The 19,577-nt window shown below is 38.3% G+C and overlaps 1 protein-coding gene across 2 annotated transcripts in view; it reads right to left on the bottom strand.

The window, feature by feature from the left end:
• adcy2a (adenylate cyclase 2a) overlaps positions 1–19,577 on the bottom strand; it is a 167,825-nt gene that overhangs the window by 17,855 nt on the left and 130,393 nt on the right. For both annotated transcript variants that reach the window (XM_052577874.1, XM_052577875.1), the window contains 9 exons: positions 19,295–19,453; positions 19,009–19,141; positions 18,625–18,801; positions 18,133–18,176; positions 14,856–14,936; positions 14,687–14,756; positions 14,385–14,482; positions 13,978–14,062; positions 2,859–2,996 (listed from right to left, as the gene is read on the bottom strand). In XM_052577874.1, coding sequence (XP_052433834.1) covers positions 2,859–2,996; positions 13,978–14,062; positions 14,385–14,482; positions 14,687–14,756; positions 14,856–14,936; positions 18,133–18,176; positions 18,625–18,801; positions 19,009–19,141; positions 19,295–19,453 — 985 coding nt within the window. The remainder of the gene's footprint in view (positions 1–2,858; positions 2,997–13,977; positions 14,063–14,384; positions 14,483–14,686; positions 14,757–14,855; positions 14,937–18,132; positions 18,177–18,624; positions 18,802–19,008; positions 19,142–19,294; positions 19,454–19,577) is intronic.

Genomic DNA, 19,577 nt, shown 5'->3' with positions numbered 1-19,577 from the left:
TATGAATCATATCAAGCATTTTATAATGCCACTGTCAAAACAATATTTAGCCTAGGCATACCTTTTTGTGCATTTACTGAACATTAGTGTAATGGCAATGACATGTGTTGATGACTGAGCAGTGATTGCAGTCAGGTACAAAGCACTGCACCATGTTGCTGATGTTATTGTTAACCACTTTCACACACGCACATATATAAAATACACAATGATAAATATAAAAATCAATACACGATACCTATATAAAACACTATTTATTTACACAATTGTAAATTCACTACGTACACTATATAAAATAAAATTCACTGGAGGAAATAGTTTGCGCGAGCGGCCGTCATCAGATTTGGAACTTTGGAAGTCGCTCAAACGGCTTGTTCGTGGTTGTGGCTTCAGTCGAATTCAATGAGGCGCGGTGGTTTGTGGGATGAGTAGTTCCTGCGTTCAAAATGAAAATATGTACACAGTCTTGTACCTTTGACTTTTTTTTGGATTTTCTCTTAATTTTTTCACTCGAAATGATATGTTATATGCTTATGAGTTCAGCCGTAGCTGGTTATCCTCACACATGCTCTAAAACTCTTTAGATACGGATTTTCCCGAAAGTCAATGGGAGAAATGAATGGGAAATTTACTTCCAGCACCAGAGCTCTCTCGGGCTGTGGGCGGGACTGTGATGCTCTATATGGATATGTATTCAGCACTGTTGGGAACGTTACTTTAAAAAAGTGATTAGTTATAGTTACTCACTACTTGTTCCTAAAAGTAACTGAGTTAGTAACTGAATTACTCTATAATAAAAGTAACTCGTTACCAGGGAAAGTAATTATTTGGTTACTGTAAAAAAAAAAAAAAGTTGCTATATGTCAAAGATTTTTTTTTTTCTTTTTTACGGTTTTCACAAGTCAGTTAAATTGAGTAGAACAGACAGGTGTTCGTACATAACTTTCGATATGTATTGCACGTCAACAGATAGCAAGAGTTTTATCCTGCACTTCAAGTATTATATTTGTAAGAAAAGTGTTTTTGGCCACTTGCTTTGTAGATGCGTGTGTCACACATTACATGTACACATTACATGCACGTTCTTGACTTTGACCACAATGAATTTGAAGTAGTGCTTATATCTCCACCTTGAAAATGCCAACTTTTCATCGGATTGCTCCTGACTCGCCATTTCTGCTGCTGCTGCGAATCTTTGTGTAGCTGTTGCGTGTGTGTGTGTGTGTGTGTGTGCGTGTTTGGAGCCGGCATGTGTGTAAAAACACTGGCTCTGATTGGCTACCATGAAACACATGTCTCTGCCTTAGCCAATCATAATCGCTTATCTCATTATTAGCCCACCTCCTCACTCGCTGTGTGAGCCAGGGTTGCGTTCAGATTGCATAGTTTATTAAATTATTGCATAGTAACGCACAGCATTTAACGTCCAGTAATGGAGCTGTAGCAATTAATTATTTTATGGAAATGTTGAACTCAAATGAAATGGAGACTGTGTTTCATTGTTTTATGTTTTGTATCAGACTTTCTTTATTGTTTAGTCTTTTAGAGTCTTTTTGACTCTTTTGGAATATATTTTATAAAACAGGATTTTATTTATTATTTAATTGTTGCTCAATTGTATTGTTGGTATTGCAAAATGAGCTACTTATGTAACTTGGAGAAATAAAATCGAACAGAAAGGAGATCAAGAAGTTATACGAGTTTTTAAAACAAATTGTAAAATCACGACTTTTAATTGAGTTAAATTTTTATAAATTAATGTTTACATTGAATATTTTGATGTGCTGTGCTCATTAGCTAAAACTTGTTATTTCGGAAATAATGTTGTTATTTATTTATTTACCCCCACCAACCACCACCCTTATTATATTGCATTGGAAAATATGTAGGCCTACTGTGATTTTGATAGAGTTTTATGTTTATAATTTTGGAATGAGGTTTGAAAATTTTTTATAAAAGGGTTGTCAAAATGAAATTCTCTCTCTCTCTCTCTCTCTCTCTCTCTCTCTCTCTCATAACTTACTTACACAACTTATGCATTAGTCTTCTATCAATGGCTCAGTTCTCCGTTACTAGGTTTAAAATGATATTTTGGAATAAGCAATGGAGGCATAATTGTATGTATTCTTCGATTATGGTGCGGGTTGTCTTTAAAGTATGTTTAGGACAAGTAAAATGTGAGAAAAAAAAATCCCCAGTTGTTTTAGAACATTAAGCCTGCTACACAACACTACTTTGTGCTCACATCTCGAGTCTTTTGCAGGGTCTCGAAGCACTGCCTTTTAAAATGTCTTGCGACGGGCCACCCAAAAGGCGGGGGCTGCAGGGGTGCCCCATACACATCTGGTTTTGGGGTATGGTAACTGTACTATAAGTGAAATAATTGAATTTTAGAAAAATAATGCACACCCAAGGTGTAACGCATCACCACCTCGGGTGTAGATTATTTATCTAACAATCAAATGGCCCATTGTCAATTATTCCTTACTTACCGCACAGTGAGAGTAACATAAAGTAAGTTAAATCACAGCATCATGTTGTGTTCTTTAAATTATATATACATGTACAATACAAGATTAAAATCGACAAATTTGTTTTCACGTTTGTTTACAAACAGTGACATATGCCACAAGTGCATTGGCCAAATCTGGAGGCCAAACAGTCCTCTGAAGCCAGGGCACAGATGGACACTAATCTCTGCCAAGAAACTCTGCAATAACGCATGTCAGACTACTATGGTTAAGGCTCTTAATGTAATGTGTGTGATCCAATTAGGGAGCATCTCAGTGTCTTATTTGTAAAACCATAAGCACAAAAGGATTCATATGAAATTTCCTGGATCAGTGTGGTTGACATACCATATTGAAGACAGCCATGATCAGGATGAGGGCTGTGGTTGCCATGGTGAGGGTGATGCGTGGCCAGGGCTTGTTGGCTATGATTCCGGAGGATTTAAGGATCCAGAGCCAAGATGCAGAAGCTGTCTTATCGCAATGCTATTGTTGGTCAAAACGAATTAAAAAAAAAATAAAAATAAAATAAATTAGTGCTGTCAAATGATTAATCACGATTAATCACATCCAAAAAAATTTAAAAAAATACACACACATAGAGTATATATGTAAGGGATAATCAATGGTTTGCCATGAATTAAAGGATTTTAAGTAAACAATGTGGAGGCCAAGAACCACGGCAAGTGTAGGGTGGTTGCCTCAAATATAACATCTTTTAATGCATGGCAAGCCATCGATTATCTCGCTAATTCTATTGTCATTTCAATCAATCAATCACCTTTATTTATATAGTGCTTTAAACAAAATACATTGCGTCAAAGCACTGAACAACATTCATTTGGAAAACAGTGTCTCAATAATGCAAAATGATAGTTAAAGGCAGTTCATCATTGAATTCAGTTATGTCATCTCTGTTCAGTTTAAATAGTGTCTGTGAATTTATTTGCAATCAAGTCAACGATATCGCTGTAGATGAAGTGACCCCAACTAAGCAAGCCAGAGGCGACAGCGGCAAGGAACCGAAACTCCATCGGTGACAGAATGGAGAAAAAAACCTTGGGAGAAACCAGGCTCAGTTGGGGGGCCAGTTCTCCTCTGACCAGACGAAACCAGTAGTTCAATTCCAGGCTGCAGCAAAGTCAGATTGTGCAGAAGAATCATCTGTTTCCTGTGGTCTTGTCCTGGTGGTCCTCTGACACAAGGTCTTTACAGGGGATCTGTATCTGGGGCTCTAGTTGTCCTGGTCTCCGCTGTCTTAGAGGTCCTTTCTAGGTGCTGATCCACCATCTGGTCTGGATACGTACTGGATCCGGGCGACTGCAGTGACCCTCTGATCTGGATACGGACTGGATCTGGTGGCTACGGTGATCTCGGAATAAGACAGACAAACAGACAAATATTAGCGTAGATGCCATTCTTCTAATGATGTAGAAAGTACAGTGTTATGTGAAGTGTTTCCGGTTCCAGTTTACCTAATTAATGCAGCCTAAAAATCCTTTAACGGATTTGGATATTAAAAGCCTATTAGTATGTTATGTGTATGCCAGGTTAAAGAGATGGGTCTTTAATCTAGATTTAAACTGCAAGAGTGTGTCTGCCTCCCGAACAATGTTAGGTAGGTTATTCCAGAGTTTAGGCGCCAAATAGGAAAAGGATCTGCCGCCCGCAGTTGATTTTGATATTCTAGGTATTATCAAATTGCCTGAGTTTTGAGAATGTAGCGGACGTAGAGGAGTATAATGTAAAAGGAGCTCATTCAAATACTGAGGTGCTAAACCATTCAGGACTTTATAAGTAATAAGCAATATTTTAAAATCTATACGATGTTTGATAGGGAGCCAGTGCAGTGTGGACAGGACCGGGCTAATATGGTCATACTTCCTGGTTCTAGTAAGAACTCTTGCTGCTGCATTTTGGACTAGCTGTAGTTTGTTTACCAAGCGTGCAGAACAACCACCCAATAAAGCATTACAATAGTATAACCTTGAAGTCATAAATGCATGGATTAACATTTCTGCATTTGACATTGAGAGCTTAGGCCGTAATTTAGATATATTTTTGAGATGGAAAAATGCAGTTTTACAAATGCTAGAAACGTGGCTTTCTAAGGAAAGATTCCGATCAAGTAGCACACCTAGGTTCCTAACTGATGACGAAGAATTGACAGAGCAACCATCAAGTCTTAGACAGTGTTCTAGATTATTACAAGCAGAGTTTTTAGGTCCTATGATTAACACCTCTGTTTTTTCTGAATTTAGCAGTAAGAAATTACTCGTCATCCAATTTTTTATATCAACTATGCATTCCATTAGTTTTTCAAATTGGTGTGTTTCACCGGGCTGCGAGGAAATATAGAGCTGAGTATCATCAGCATAACAGTGAAAGCTAACACCATGTTTCCTGATGATATCTCCCAAGGGTAACATATAAAGCGTGAAGAGTAGCGGCCCTAGTACTGAGCCTTGAGGTACTCCATACTGCACCTGTGATCGATATGATACATCTTCATTCACTGCTACGAACTGATGGCGGTCATATAAGTACGATTTAAACCATGCTAATGCACTTCCACTGATGCCAACAAAGTGTTCAAGTCTATGCAAAAGAATGTTGTGGTCAATTGTGTCAAACGCAGCACTAAGATCCAATAAAACTAATAGAGAGATACACCCACGATCAGATGATAAGAGCAAATCATTTGTAATTTAACAAGTTAAAATTAGTATTGCTCTTTGCAGTGCAATATTTGACCAGAAGGGTAAAAATTATAGTTATTTTAGTCAGTTATGGTTCGTTAGCTCTAGCATTCTGCCTGCTTCAAATCACAGAGATGATGAGTGTGGTAAGATTACATTTCTAAAGTATTATTATTAGAAATATAGAAATGAAGACATAAAGAAAATCCTGGATACAGAGAGAATGGCAACTATGCCAACACTGTGACTTAAATCAAATAGAGGACAATAAACACTTTCTTCTTGTCTGTCCTATATACACCACTACAAGGAAAATATTCTTTCCACAATTTGAAGCATTGAATTCTTTTTTCTCTCTCTCTCTGAATGACTCAGTGAAACTCTGCTGTATACTCGGACAGGATGAGACAGCAGTCAAAGTAGCTCAAACTGTGTATACACCTTAAACACAATACAAAATGGTTAATTCATTCTATCCATTTGCTTTATTTGACATTCTTCATTGAATGTAATTGTTATCATTAATATTAGAAATACTGTCTGCTGTCATGATAATTATTTTTTTTGTATTTATTCATTTTATCACATTTATTACTCTGTCTATTTTTTACTTTGATGGTGTAATTATACTCAGTATTTTACACATCTAAAATGCTTTGACAATACTGTAACACAAATGTCAAGCAAATAAAGTTCAACTTGAACTTGAACTTGAGAAAGAGAGAGAGTGACAGAGAGAGAGAGAGAGAGAGAGAGAGAGAGTTGTGTGTGCTTTACCTGCGTCTGCACATCTCTCTACAAACAATCAATTCATAAAAACAGTGATTTTACCACCTCGCTGTTGAGGGATATAATGTTGCTATCTAGTATCTAGGCTATTTTATTAATAAAAAGAATGAGGAAGCATTGGCAACAAGTTTATGTGTGTGCATAGGGCACACGATCTCCAACCTCTCTCTTCATTTCTGTGTGTGTGTGTGTGCATCAATTAAAGAAGCGCGTTAATATGGAACTGTGATTAAACTGACTTGGATTAAACTACCTGAGCATTAAACAGTTTAAATGCAGCCAATCAGGATCCAGTATTCAGACAGAATATGGAATAATTTGAAAATATTTACCTGTATTTACATGTATATATTTATATTCATATAAATGTATTTAGCATATAAACATAACACATTTCACTTCAATCATTTGGCAGCACTAAAATACATTTATACATAAAAAAGCATGGCTGGTTGGTTGGTTGATTGGATGAATTGTATTATTGTGATATGCCTTGGGAAATCTGTACAACACATTCTCATCAGACTGTTATCACAAGGTCATGGTGGAGTATAAACACATGATTCACTTCATTTCATGCACCGGTTTTCTTTTCTTGTACATTTGGGAAATATTACTGCTGTTGATGCTTTTGTAATATAATAAATAAAGCTACTAAGAGCTGAGTCAGAACAACTATCACAGTGTTAAACAAGCATAAGACCTTCCAAAATTTACACAATTAAATTGACATCAGCAACAACCTGTACAACATCAACCCTTAAAACTTTATAATCTGTTACTTTTTTATACTGTAAAAAAAATTAAAAATAAAGATCAATTCAATTTTAATGTAAGATTGTCAGTGATTATGTCTAATATATATTGCACTGTGTCTATATTCTTCCATTTAGTACTTGCACTACCAACAGATTTAGCAATAACATCTAAATGTGTATTTATATTTGGGTTGTGACTTAGAAATGGGCGGGCACTTTGTTTTCTTGGATTTTGTGCGTAAAAGAAAATAAAATTTATGTGCAAAGTAAAATAGGTGCGAAAATAATTGAGAACTTCTGCTCTTCACTTCGTGCACAAGAAGTTTAGTAAATTGTGTTGAATCTTCATGTTTGGTTCATGGTTTATTTGTCATGAAAATACATTGTGGCCACAAGATATAAAATAGTGGGAACATCATAGCAAGTCGAGATTATGACATATATATCATTAACTAGTGGCTACAAGATAATTTTGTCGAGGTAATGGCAATGGCTTATGTAATGCCCACGCAATATATAGACAGGATTCAAATGAAAATAAAATTAAGTTTATTGATAATAAATATCAAAAGAATATGTACATAATATGGGCTTATAAGAAAACATTTTCTTCCATCTCACCCTACTTACTAAATCAATAATAATAATAATAATAATTATTATTATTATTATTATTATTATTATTATTATTATTATTATTATTATTATTATTATTATTATTATTATTATGATTATTATATTAATTATTATGTCACCTTCATTTAACATTTATTTCTTTAAATAATGTACAGTATTATTAGGTTACTTAAAATTGCTACTACATTTTTTGTAAATACTGTTAATGCACATCAATCATGCTTATAAAGTTTGACTGGAAGAGGTGGAAATACTGGTCTGCTCATCTCTAATGATTGGAAAAAATTAAACCTTTACCATCTTTTGGTATCAACAGCTCCTTTGAATCTCATTCAGTCACTGTTACCTAATCTCTTACATTTTGTAGTTGTCTATCGACCCCCAGGACCACTAGGTAACTTTCTGGATGAATTAGATGTGTTGCTCTCAACCTTTCCTGAGGATGATACTCCCCTAGTTATGCTTGGAGATTTCAACATCCACCTCTGTATGCTGATTTCCACATTCTGCTTGCCTCTTTTGATCTCAGTCGAGTGTCAACTACTGCTACTCACAAATCAGGCAACCAACTGGACCTTATTTATACATGACACTGCTCTACTGATCATGTACTGGTTACTTCACTGCACATGTTGGATCACTTCCTCCTCACACTTAACCTCAACAAGGTCCCTGACACATCATTTACCCCTCCACATGTCATCTTTCGACGTAACCTACGCTCACTCTCACCCTCCCAGTTGACACGTTTTTCATTAATAAAATAAAAAAACATCAGTGCACAATTTTTTAAACCACAATGAGTCAAGCTCATATCACCAACAAACATACAATCATTTTCATCCTTCTCTTCACTCTCTGAGGCAGAAGTCTCCAAACTCATCCTTTCTAATCATCCTACAAATTGCCCGCTTGATCCTATTCCATCTCATCTCCTTCCTGTACTGAACTAGCTGTGTTCAACCAAGTCTCTGCAGTTCTCACACAGAACAACCTCCTTGACAGCAACCAATCTGGTTTCAGAAGTGGACATTCAGCTTAGACTGCCTTGCTCTCAGTTGTTGAAGCCCTAAGACTGGCAAGAGCGGAATCCAAATCTTCAGTACTTATCCTGCTTGATCTGTCCGCTGCTTTTGACACAGTTAACCACCAGATCCTCCTATCAACCCTACTGGCAAAGGGAATCTCAGGAACCACACTTCAGTGGTTTGAGTCTTACCTACCAGACAGGTCCTTCAAAGTATCTTGGAGAGGTGAGGTGTCCAAGTCACAACATCTAACTACTGGGATGCCTCAAGCCTCAGTTCTTGGACCACTTCTCTTCTCTGTCTACATGGCATCATTAGGTTCTGTCATTCAGAAACATGGCTGTTCATACCACTGCTATGCTGATGACACTCAACTCTACCTCTCATTCCATCCTGATTATCCGACGGAAGCTACTCACATCTCACCTTGTCTAACAGACATTTCTTGCTGGAATTACCATCAACTTCAACTAAACCTTGCCAAGACAGAACTGCTTGTGGTTCCAGCAAACCCATCGTTTCATCACAATTTCACGGATCAAGTTAGGCACATCATCCATAACTCCTTTAAACACATCCAGAAACCTTGGAGTTATGATTGATGATCAGCTGATTTTCTCAGACCACATTGCTAAAACTGTCCAATTCTGCAGATTTGCTTTATTCAACATCAAGAAGATCAGACCCTTTCTTTCGGAACATGCTGCACAACTCCTTGTTCAAGCTCTTGTTCTGTCTAGGCTGGACTAATGCAATGCTCTCTTGGCAGGTCTTCCAGCCAGTTCTATCAAACCTTTACAATTAATCCAGAATGCAGCAGCAAGATCAATTTTTAATGAGCCAAAAAGAATACACGTCACACCTCTGTTTATCAATTTGCACTTGCAAATTTTCCTACAAAACTACCACTGGCTCTGCACCCATTTACCTAAAATGTATTACTTCAGACTCATGTGCCCTCTAGAAGCTTGCATTCTGCAAGTGAATGTCGCTTGATTAAGCCATCCCAAAGAAGCACAAAGTCACTTTTACTGACTTTTAAATAAAATGTTCTCTCCTGGTGGAATGTCCTCCCCGACTCAATCCGAGCAGCTGAGTCCTTAGCCATCTTCAAGAATCGGCTTAAAACCCATCTCTTCCATCTTTATTTGACTCTCTAACTTTAGCACTCACTATTCTAATTCTATTCTTTAAAAATAAATAAATAAATAAACAAATAATATATATATATATTGTTTTTGATTGCTACCACTGTCCTCATTTGTAAGTCACTTTGGATAAAATTGTCTCCTAATTGAATAAATGTAAATGTAAATAAAGTAAAGACTGTATTCTTGTAGGCTGTAATTTTATGTGACAATAAATGTGTGTCTGTTTTTGAAAGCCTATAGACAAAATTAAGGATTCCCGTATTTCAGGGAACCATGGTTATGTTAGTAACCGAGTACATTCCCTTTCAATACTTCACTCGTACTGCGTCGAAGACGCTATGGGAACCCAGTTCATTCATGCCATGCTAAGAAGGGTGGATGACCAACGCAATCATACTTGACTTGTGATACCAAGATATGACAATAGCAGCTAGGAGCAGAATAAGCTCAATGAGGTTAAGTCTGGCCTAGCTTGATCATCTCGTATCTGTATCGCCTCAGTACCAAGGGGACCAAGCACATACGAGCAGAGTTTGAGTCTTGGGCAAAGAATGGCCTAGAGCATGCGATAGAGGAAAAAAAGGTGACTTTTACACAGAAAGTACCCTAGCATGAACGTCTATATTATAAAATCTAGCAAATGTGGACGGCAAGTTCCAACCAGATTTCCCCAAATTGCAATATATGTCCACAGGGGCACTCTATACATATTTAAATTTTTGGGGGGAATGCTTTGCACTTTCTTCTTTCTGGTCTCAGTTTGCTCATGATATATCATTCCTATTAGAAAAATAATGTGGTTTTGACTCCACATCTTTTTCTTATTTTTCTTTTCTTTTCTTTTTTAAATAATCTTTCAATATTGTCTCTGTCTCCGCAACAGAGAACGTCTCGGTTACGTATGGTATCCCTCGTTCCCTGAAGGAGGGAACGGAGACGCCACGTCGGTGACCAACGAATATGGGATATCGCTTCGATAGACCAATCTACTTCGAGTGTAAACTAAACGAGCCAATGCACATTGGCATGCAATTATTCTGAGGTCATGCTTACTCAAAGACTTCCCATTCACGGGGTCATGGTACGCAGCAATAGCGGCAACCTAGACTTTGAGGGTGGAGGGAGACAGCCTTTGCTCCAACCCTTGCTATAGAAAGGGTAGCATGACCACAATCGGGCATCTTCGGGGGTCTTCTCGGTGAGAAGAACACCACTCAACGAACAGGTTCCACTTCAAGGCATAGGCGTGTCTCGTAGACGGTGCTCTTGCCGAAGTGATGGTGTTCACTACCTCTTGGGGTAGGTCACCTAGAACCTCCGCGTCCCGTCCAGGGACCAAATATGGAGTTTCCAAAGGTTTGGACGTGGGTGGCAAATGGTGCCCCGTCTCTGAGTCAGTAAATCCCTCCTCAGAGGAACCGGCCAAGGAGGGGCTGTCGAGAGGAGCACTAGTTCGGGGAACCAGGTCCGAGTAGGCCAATATGGCGCTACTAGCAAGACTTGCTCCTCCCAGTCTTTGCACAATGTCTGTGCGAGAAGGCTCACTGGGGGAAACGCATACTTGCGTAGGACCCGCGGCCAGCTGTGTGCCAGTGCGTCCGTGCCGAGAGTTCCCTTGGTCAGGGAGTAGAAAACCTGGCAGTGAGAGGTCTCTGGAGCAGCAAACAGGTCTACCTGAGCGGCTCTGAACTGCCTCCAAATCAGCTGGACCGTCAGGGGATGGAGTCGCCATTCTCCCAGGAGCATTGCTCGAGACAGCTCGTCGGCTGTACAACTGAGCATGCCTGGAATGTGAACGGCACGAAGTGACCTCAGAACCTTCTGACTCCAAAGGAGGAGGAGGTGGCGGGCGAGTTGCAAGATGCGACGAGAGCACAGACCACCTTGTCGGTTGATGTACGCAACAGTCGCAGTGTTGTCCACTCGGACCAGCACATGCTTGCCTCGTAAGAGACCTTTGAGACGGTTCAAGGCAAGGTGTGTTGCTAACAACTCTAGGCAATTGATGTGCCACTGCAGCTGCGGGCCCGTCCAAACCCCTGAGGCTGCATGCCCGTTGTACGTGGCCCCCCAGCGGGTGGTGGAGGCATCCGTGTAAACCACAGCATGATGCAAGATCTGACCACGGAGTGAGGGTTTGGCAACAGGCCGGTATAACTTGGACCCGGTGAGTGCCGCGCTTCCACGCCCACCTCGGGACTTGGCCATAAAGCCAATGCTGGAGTGGTCTCATATGTAATAGTCGGTGTAAGTGCCGCCATGGCCACCATATGCCCCAGGAGCCTCTGAAAGAGTTTCAGTGGGACCGATGTCCTGATCTTGAACGTATTCAAGCAGGTTAGCACCGACCGCACACGTTCCTCTGTGAGGCGTGCTGTCTGTTCGACCGAATCCAACTCCATACCGAGAAAAGAGATCCTCTGCAACGGCGAGAGTTTGCTCTTTTCTCAGCTCGCACAACTGATCTCGAGACTGTGCTAGTACCAGCCAATCGTCTAAGTAGTTGAGAATGCAAAAACTCTGCTCTCTGAGAGGAACAAGAGCTGCCTCCATGACTTTCGTGAAGACACGGGGAGACCGGGACAGCCGGAAGGGCAGGACCTTGTACTGATATGCTAGTCCTTCGAACGCAAACCGCAGAAAAGGTCTGTGGCGCGGAAGTATGGACACATGAAAATACACGTCCTTCAGGTCGATCACTGCAAACCAATCTTGGGGACGGCTGCACCTGAAAATGCGTTTCTGTGTCAACATTTTGAACGGTAGCCGATGGAGGGCCCGATTCAAAACTCGCAGATCCAAGATCGGTCGTAAACCACCGCCTTTCTTGGGTACAATGAAGTACGGGCTGTAAGACTCCGTCCTCATATTGGCTGGAGGGACCGACTCTATCGCGTCCTTCGCCAGTTGGACTGCGATCTCTTCCCACAAGACAAGGGCATCGGACGCTTTCACTGTAGTGACACGGACACCGCAGAGCTTGGGGGGAAGCCGAGCGATCTGAATCGCATAGCCGAGGCTGATGGCTTGCAGAAGCCAGCGAGACGGGCTGGGTAGCGCTGACCAGCAGAGGCTGGTTTGCAGATCCGAGATAGTCATATTCCCGCAGTGAGAACATGACTCATCCACGAAAGCCACCTCAGCGTGCTTGACGCCCAGAAACGTGAGGCAGCGATCGTGACCATCACCCATTGCCAGGTAACGACCGCACCCAGAAACGCACGGGTGAAACGACATCCTTATAAGGACGATCCATCATCTTTACAAAGACGCACCCGTGAAGCTCTTTTAGCGAAAAGCTGGTATGCATTCCACCTGCTGCCCTCTTATACTCACGCAGTGATCAGCGGCAGCTGGATGCAATAATTGCATGCCAATGTGCATTGGCTCGTTTAGTTTACACTCGAAGTAGATTGGTCTATCGAATCGATATCCCATATTCGTCGGTCACCGACGTGGCGTCGAGAGTGACCGACTGAAAGGGTAACATACTTTTATCTGCTCTTACTGCTGCAAAAAAATGTTAGTTATTTGCTGGGTTCCTTCCCATTCAATGACCAGACGTGTATGGGGCTTATCTTTGCTTGACATTGTTTCTATGGAACTATCTACAGCTCGTATTCATGGACCAAAGACAAAAACCTTGAAAACCTGCAGTGCTATTTTGGACATTGTTAAATCTTTTGTATCTTCTTTTTGATTTATAATTTATTTGCATGAAGACCATTAAATTAAGACAAACAACTGAAAAAAAAAAAAATGAAACTAAAGGGGTACCTTGATTGTCAAAAAGTGACACCAGGGTGTCCTGACTAAGCGTCAATATATGACGAATTGGGAGTGAGACTGTGTTGGTACTTAAGTACTTAATTGCAATTTTACCTCTTGCACCTCTTAAGTTCAGATTGCATTTAATATAAAATTGAACTATAATACAGTTTAATTTAAATATAAACATGCAATTAAATGTATCACTTCAATTTATTTTTATTTTATAGTAAGTATACTGAAGTGTACTTCTTTTTCACAAGTATACCGAATTCCCCAAACAATAGCAGACATATGTGTTTCTTCCAAAAAGATGTCAATATAAGTAAACAAGAATCTAGTTATCTGAAGTGTCAATTTTGCCTGACAAAGACCTTAGGCTCAAAATGCTGTGTTTATGTTTTAATAAATTAATATTTGGGAACAGCAGATGCAGTGTGCCAATTCTTGTTGACTTATAGCGAAGTACTTCATATGATTGAGCACTCGTCTATGTGCACATATTATATAAATATTCTTCCAAAAAGAACAAATAGCAATGTAATGTAATGTACATTGTGTTAAATTAATGATTGGGTTTTGCTAAAACAGTGTTAAAATTATATTGCTAATTATCACTAGATTCCATTGGTACTTACCAAGAAATGGCCAATGAAGCAAATGAACAGAATCACAGACAGAATTAAGAAAGACATTCCAAATGAAATTCCCAATATTGCAGTTCTGAAATAGACAGAAAGGACATGGTGTCTTAAATCACAAAGGGAAGAAAGTGATAAAAGGTGTTCTTGATCAAAAATTTATCCTGGCATCTCCAACTCTTATTTAACATATTCATTGTGACAGCTCCAGTTCATTAAAGTGAAGATTATAAATAAAGACCTTTTGTAACAGAGAAAAACTTAAGTCAGTAGAAATTAAGAATTATATGGTAAACAAAATATTTATATGCATTTGGATACAGATTGCATTCTTTAAACCCTTCTATGAAATTTCGTGTGTTGTCATGCATTGTGAAACAGGTGCAGAATATGAACAAACTTACTTTGGCAGAACCAGGATCTGAACAATGAAAATGCAGAAGAATATCAAGCAGGCACAGGTGACATAATATTTGAAGGCTGGCAGGGTCGTTGCTCTATACTGCAGTGAAAGGATACACTTTTCTCATACAGAATCTAACAATTTGGTATTTTTTAGTCTAGTTGACTGATTTGTTTCATTCTATATTATCGTGGATGACAACAAATAGGTATGTTTCAGTTACTGATATGGTGATGTATTATTAAAAAACTATAAATGACTCTAGATCAAATTAACATAAGCTTACAAAGTATCAGTGCTTACCTCTTTTTCCAGTGTTTTATTGTGAAAAAACAACGATATTCTCTGAATGTCCTCCGATTTGAGCCATTGTCTATGGAAATAAAAATACACGTATAGATAAAACCAACCAACAAAGAACTGGAACACTAAACATCATGGGCAAATGAAGCAGAGATATGAGATGACCTACTTTTGAGAATTGATGCCATCAAAAGTTCGAATCATCCTCTCATTGAGTTCCTCCTCAAAACGCTTCTTCTGAGATTTTGTTCTGAGGAGGACATTGACATATTAATTACTTTGTCTTTGTCATGCATTAATAAGCATAAAATATATTTACCATTTAAATTAATTATATAAATCTATAATTGTACTGTATGCATTTAAATACCGTATTTTTCGGACTATAAGTCGCACTTGAATATAAGTCGCATCAGTCCAAAAATACGTCATGACGAGGAAAAAAACATATATAAGTCGCACCTACGGAAGTTCTAAGCGGCCATGCATTATAATATTTTTTCTTTTTGTTTTCTCGTTATAACGACTTAATTTTCTCGTTATCTCGACATAACGAAGTTCGTTTTCTCGTTATAACGACTTAGTTTTCTCTAAGAAGTTACAAAACTGCGCCAGCAGGTGGCACTATAGAACTGAATATAACTGATGGGGTGTTGTATACTATCCACTTTACTGTACGCGGACCTTCCTCGTGATCACTACAGTTTGTGCAGTCTTGTTCATTACTGACATCTAATTAATTCATAAATGTTAAATGCTTGAATCAATATGAATATTTTGTGTATTAAGGTCCTGCTAGATGCATGAGTTTCACCAACGCGTTCTGTGTCATAAAATAACTGCTTATCAAAACCAATGTTGACATCACTGTATTCTATTTATCTACAGTAGGACGGGATTTAACGATGTAGCTGATGTGCTTCTTTTCCTTATTACTAATCTTTATTGTTAACCATATTGATGAGAAATGTGATGTATATGTAAAATCCATAGGCTAATTTAATTCAGTTTTGTCCTATAATGTTGTAATCATTTTTTTTCTACACACACACATACACTACACGTAGGCTACACATGAACGCTCTTTTCAAACAGAAGCTTGTAACACACATGATATCTGCCACATCATATAATGACTACTACAAATGACAAATTATATATAATTTTATCTAAAATAAAGGGAAAATTAAAAGAGAGTTTAATACAAGCAGCTCTAATGGCGCAGTGTTGCCATTTAAACATGTTAATTACAAAAACAAAACGTTCGTTGTACTGTCTCTGGAAAAATCAACAGTGATTGATCAGCCTTTATTTATGTACAGTACTGTAGACATTATTACATAGGCGAAGCAAAATTTGCTGAAATATAGGCTACAGTAAGAGCGCCTGCATGGTTGTCCATCAGATGCCTGTCAAAGTTGAGTTTGTTACTATAGCAACAGTAAAACTGTCATGTCGTTATAACAAGAAAACAAACTTTCGTTATGTCAAGATAACGAGAAAAATAAGTCGTTATAACGAGAAAACGAACTTTCGTTATGTCGAGATAACGAGAAAATTAAGTCGTTATAACGAGAAAACAAAAAGGAAAAAAAATTATAATGCATGGCCGCTTAGAACTTCCGTACGCACCAGACTATAACTCGCATTTATTTAGAACCAAGAACCAAGATAAAACATTACCGTCTACAGCCGCGAGAGGGCGCTATATGTTGCTCAGTGTAGACTACAGGAGCACTGAGGAGCATCTTTGGCAGCATAGAGCACCCTCTCGCGGCTGTAGACGGTAATGTTTTCTGTTAGTTCATTTCTCTTGGTTCATGTCCAGGGGCAGACTGGCCATCGGGAGCACCGGGACATTTCCCGGTGGCCTGACGGTCATTCTGGCCTGCTGGCTGCTGCTGTGCAGTCGATCAGGCTGACGTGCAATAGGCTGTTATGCAACTGCGAATTAATTGACGGTCTTATGAATCTACGAATCAGGCGATCGCAGAGTGAAAATGACACCACCACATGACCAAACATCAGCGAAGCACTACCTAATTGGCTGTATCCAGAGGCAGGCTTTATCTTAGAAAATCGCCCAAAAAAATGAATCCAGGAGCGTGAAAGCAAAGGAGGAGCAGAGACGGAACGAATAAAGAGGAGAAAAGCCCTGGCCACAGACGCAGCAAGTTGCTGCAAAATCCCAGCCATGTTCGCCAGTAAGGGAGCAGGTCGGTCATAATTACATTTATATTTACTAGATGGGACGGTTCTCTGAAAAAACCGAACCGTTAAGTTCACCACACACGGTTCGGCACGTGCTGGGACCACTGTTCAACTTAAATCTGACAAAGCATCTGTAATATGGTTTACTATGAATAACACGTAAAACAAACAGGGTTAAAATAATATATGTTTCTGTTGATTCATGCGCATTCTGGATTCCCAGATATTACAACAACAGCGATGAAAAATGCCTCTACTAATCATTCACTCTTGTTCAATACTAATACGAACACTGTATCAGTGCATTCTCTTAAAGTGACAGTCTTTATATTAATCGAACAGCAACAACAACAAAAAAACACTCATTGCTCTTGATTAAAAAGCTTTTTTTTTTACGTTAATAAAGAATAATCTTTAATTTATAGTCCAAAATGCAATGCTGTTTTACATTTGATTACTTTAATTTCTGTACCTTATCTCTAATGCAAGACCTACCTAAAAAATAAATATATACTCTTAATAATATGATATATTTTTGAAAGTATATCGTTTTTCTATAAACATAGAACATACAACAGTACCGAAACCCTGACTCTAAAACCGTGAAACAAACCGAACTGTGAAAAAGTTGAACTGTTCCACCCTAATATTTACATAATCATTTGGCAGATGGACGCTTTCATTCAAAGCGACTTACAATAGATAAAATCTATAAAAAAAAAAAAATAATAAAAAAAAAAAAATATATATATATATATATATATATATATATTCTAGGACTATGATCATTGGGACATACAATTGATGGCTGCATAATTAATATAAATTATTGAAAGTGCTTATTTCATATTGCAGAGAAACTCAATGAGTGAGAGAGAGGGAGATTAAGGGAAAGATGATAGAGACAATGAATGCCTTGATACTTTTTGATACTTCATTTGATTATTTTGCCCGTCCACAGTCTAAGAATTTTGATTTTTTTTTTTTTTTTTTTTTTAAGTATAACCCAATTCAAACAACTGAAAGAGGCAAAAAGTTTAGCAGTCTGGTGGACACATGAATTGGATGATAGTGACTGCAACAACAGAGGTGGCCTGGGATGAGTCAAATTCCCGGCCTGATTTACTGTCCCAGTCCGCTACTGTTCATGTCAAATTAATTTTGAAAAATAAGTCGCACCTGACTATAAGTCGCATATATATATGTGTGTATAAATATACAGAAGTTTAATCCACCTTTCTGAACGCCTCTGAAAGTGGTACTGGCCCATGGGGACATCCTGTAAATAAATAAAAAAAGAGTATGTGGTGAGTAATTTTTAGCAGTAGGGACATCTTAAACAAATAAAAGCCACAAGAACGAAAGTTGTTTACATATGTTTTTGTAAAAAAAAAAAAAAAATACATACATACATGTATTGACAGCTATAGAATGGAAACACATGTACATGACATATATATATATATATATATATATATATATATATATATATATATATATATATATATATATATATATATATATATATATATATATATATATATTGACATGTTTTTATTTATTTTCGGGCATTAAGCAGTTTAACTATAAAATCTCCATTCTAAAATCTAGGCCCTGAAGGGAAAGAAGAAGAAGAAGAAGAAGAAGAAGAAGAAGAAGAAAAGGAGGACTGTTGAGAACTGCTATTGTTTATTGTAGAGTTTATAGTGTCTCATAGGCAAGCTCACAGAAGTGTTGATTTTTCCATTCTCATTGGTCATGCTGTCTCTGTGGTGAAGATTGGCGAAAGGCTTGGCTGCACCCCATGACTCCAGGTATCTGGTCATCCTCACTGAAGCTCTCATTTTAGTCCCATACATGGTGGGTCTGGGTCTGTAGTGGTGCTGAGGACTTTTTCTCTCTGCCTGAAAAAAACAGACCACAGTATAGACAAACTTCACTAAACACACTGAGCTACATTTAGTAAGTGCCTTGGATAGCTTTACAACATGAAACATATTGCCACAGGATTTTTGTAATGACAGCATCATCAGCAGTGACAATGGCTAGGTTTTGAAAGAAAGCTTTAGACTTGAAGGAAATAAAAGTGACTATTAATTTGTTCTTCATACCTTTGGGTTGATCACTAAGTAGGTTACAACTTCATGCTCTTTAAGATAAGGATCACGCTCCTGTCCATCTCCATCTTCAACCTTATATGCCTCATTCAAGTGCTCAAGAGTCACTGAGGTGATGTGGACTCGTCTATTCATCAAGAACTTGCAATTACTATTGTTTTTCTGACCAGATTTTCAACAGTTTCACATCTTCTACAAACTGAAAATGCATGTTATAATTATGAATAGCTTTAATTAAAAATTAAACAAACAATAAAATAAAACCACCACAATGGCTTACCCAGGTACACCACCCGCTTCCATGTGATTGGCTAAAGTCACATCATGTGACCAGACATCATATTGCCATTTCTGGAGGCCAATCACACCACAGAGAACATTTCCAGAGTGAACACCAACTCGCATATTAATGTCCACTCCTGTGGCGTCTCGCACTTTCCTATACAGAAAATGAAGAAGGAAAAACAACACACGCCATCAGACACCAGAGCATTGATTTAACCTTATACCATAACACAATTAGAAACACATTGAGACAAGAGACATGGCTTTGGCCTTTTAAA

Source organism: Carassius gibelio, chromosome B16, assembly GCF_023724105.1.
Source record: "Carassius gibelio isolate Cgi1373 ecotype wild population from Czech Republic chromosome B16, carGib1.2-hapl.c, whole genome shotgun sequence".
Classification (NCBI taxonomy): Eukaryota; Metazoa; Chordata; class Actinopteri; order Cypriniformes; family Cyprinidae; genus Carassius; species Carassius gibelio.
The sequence above is the reverse complement of the archived record's forward strand: the minus strand, read 5'-3'. Positions and strand labels throughout refer to the sequence as shown.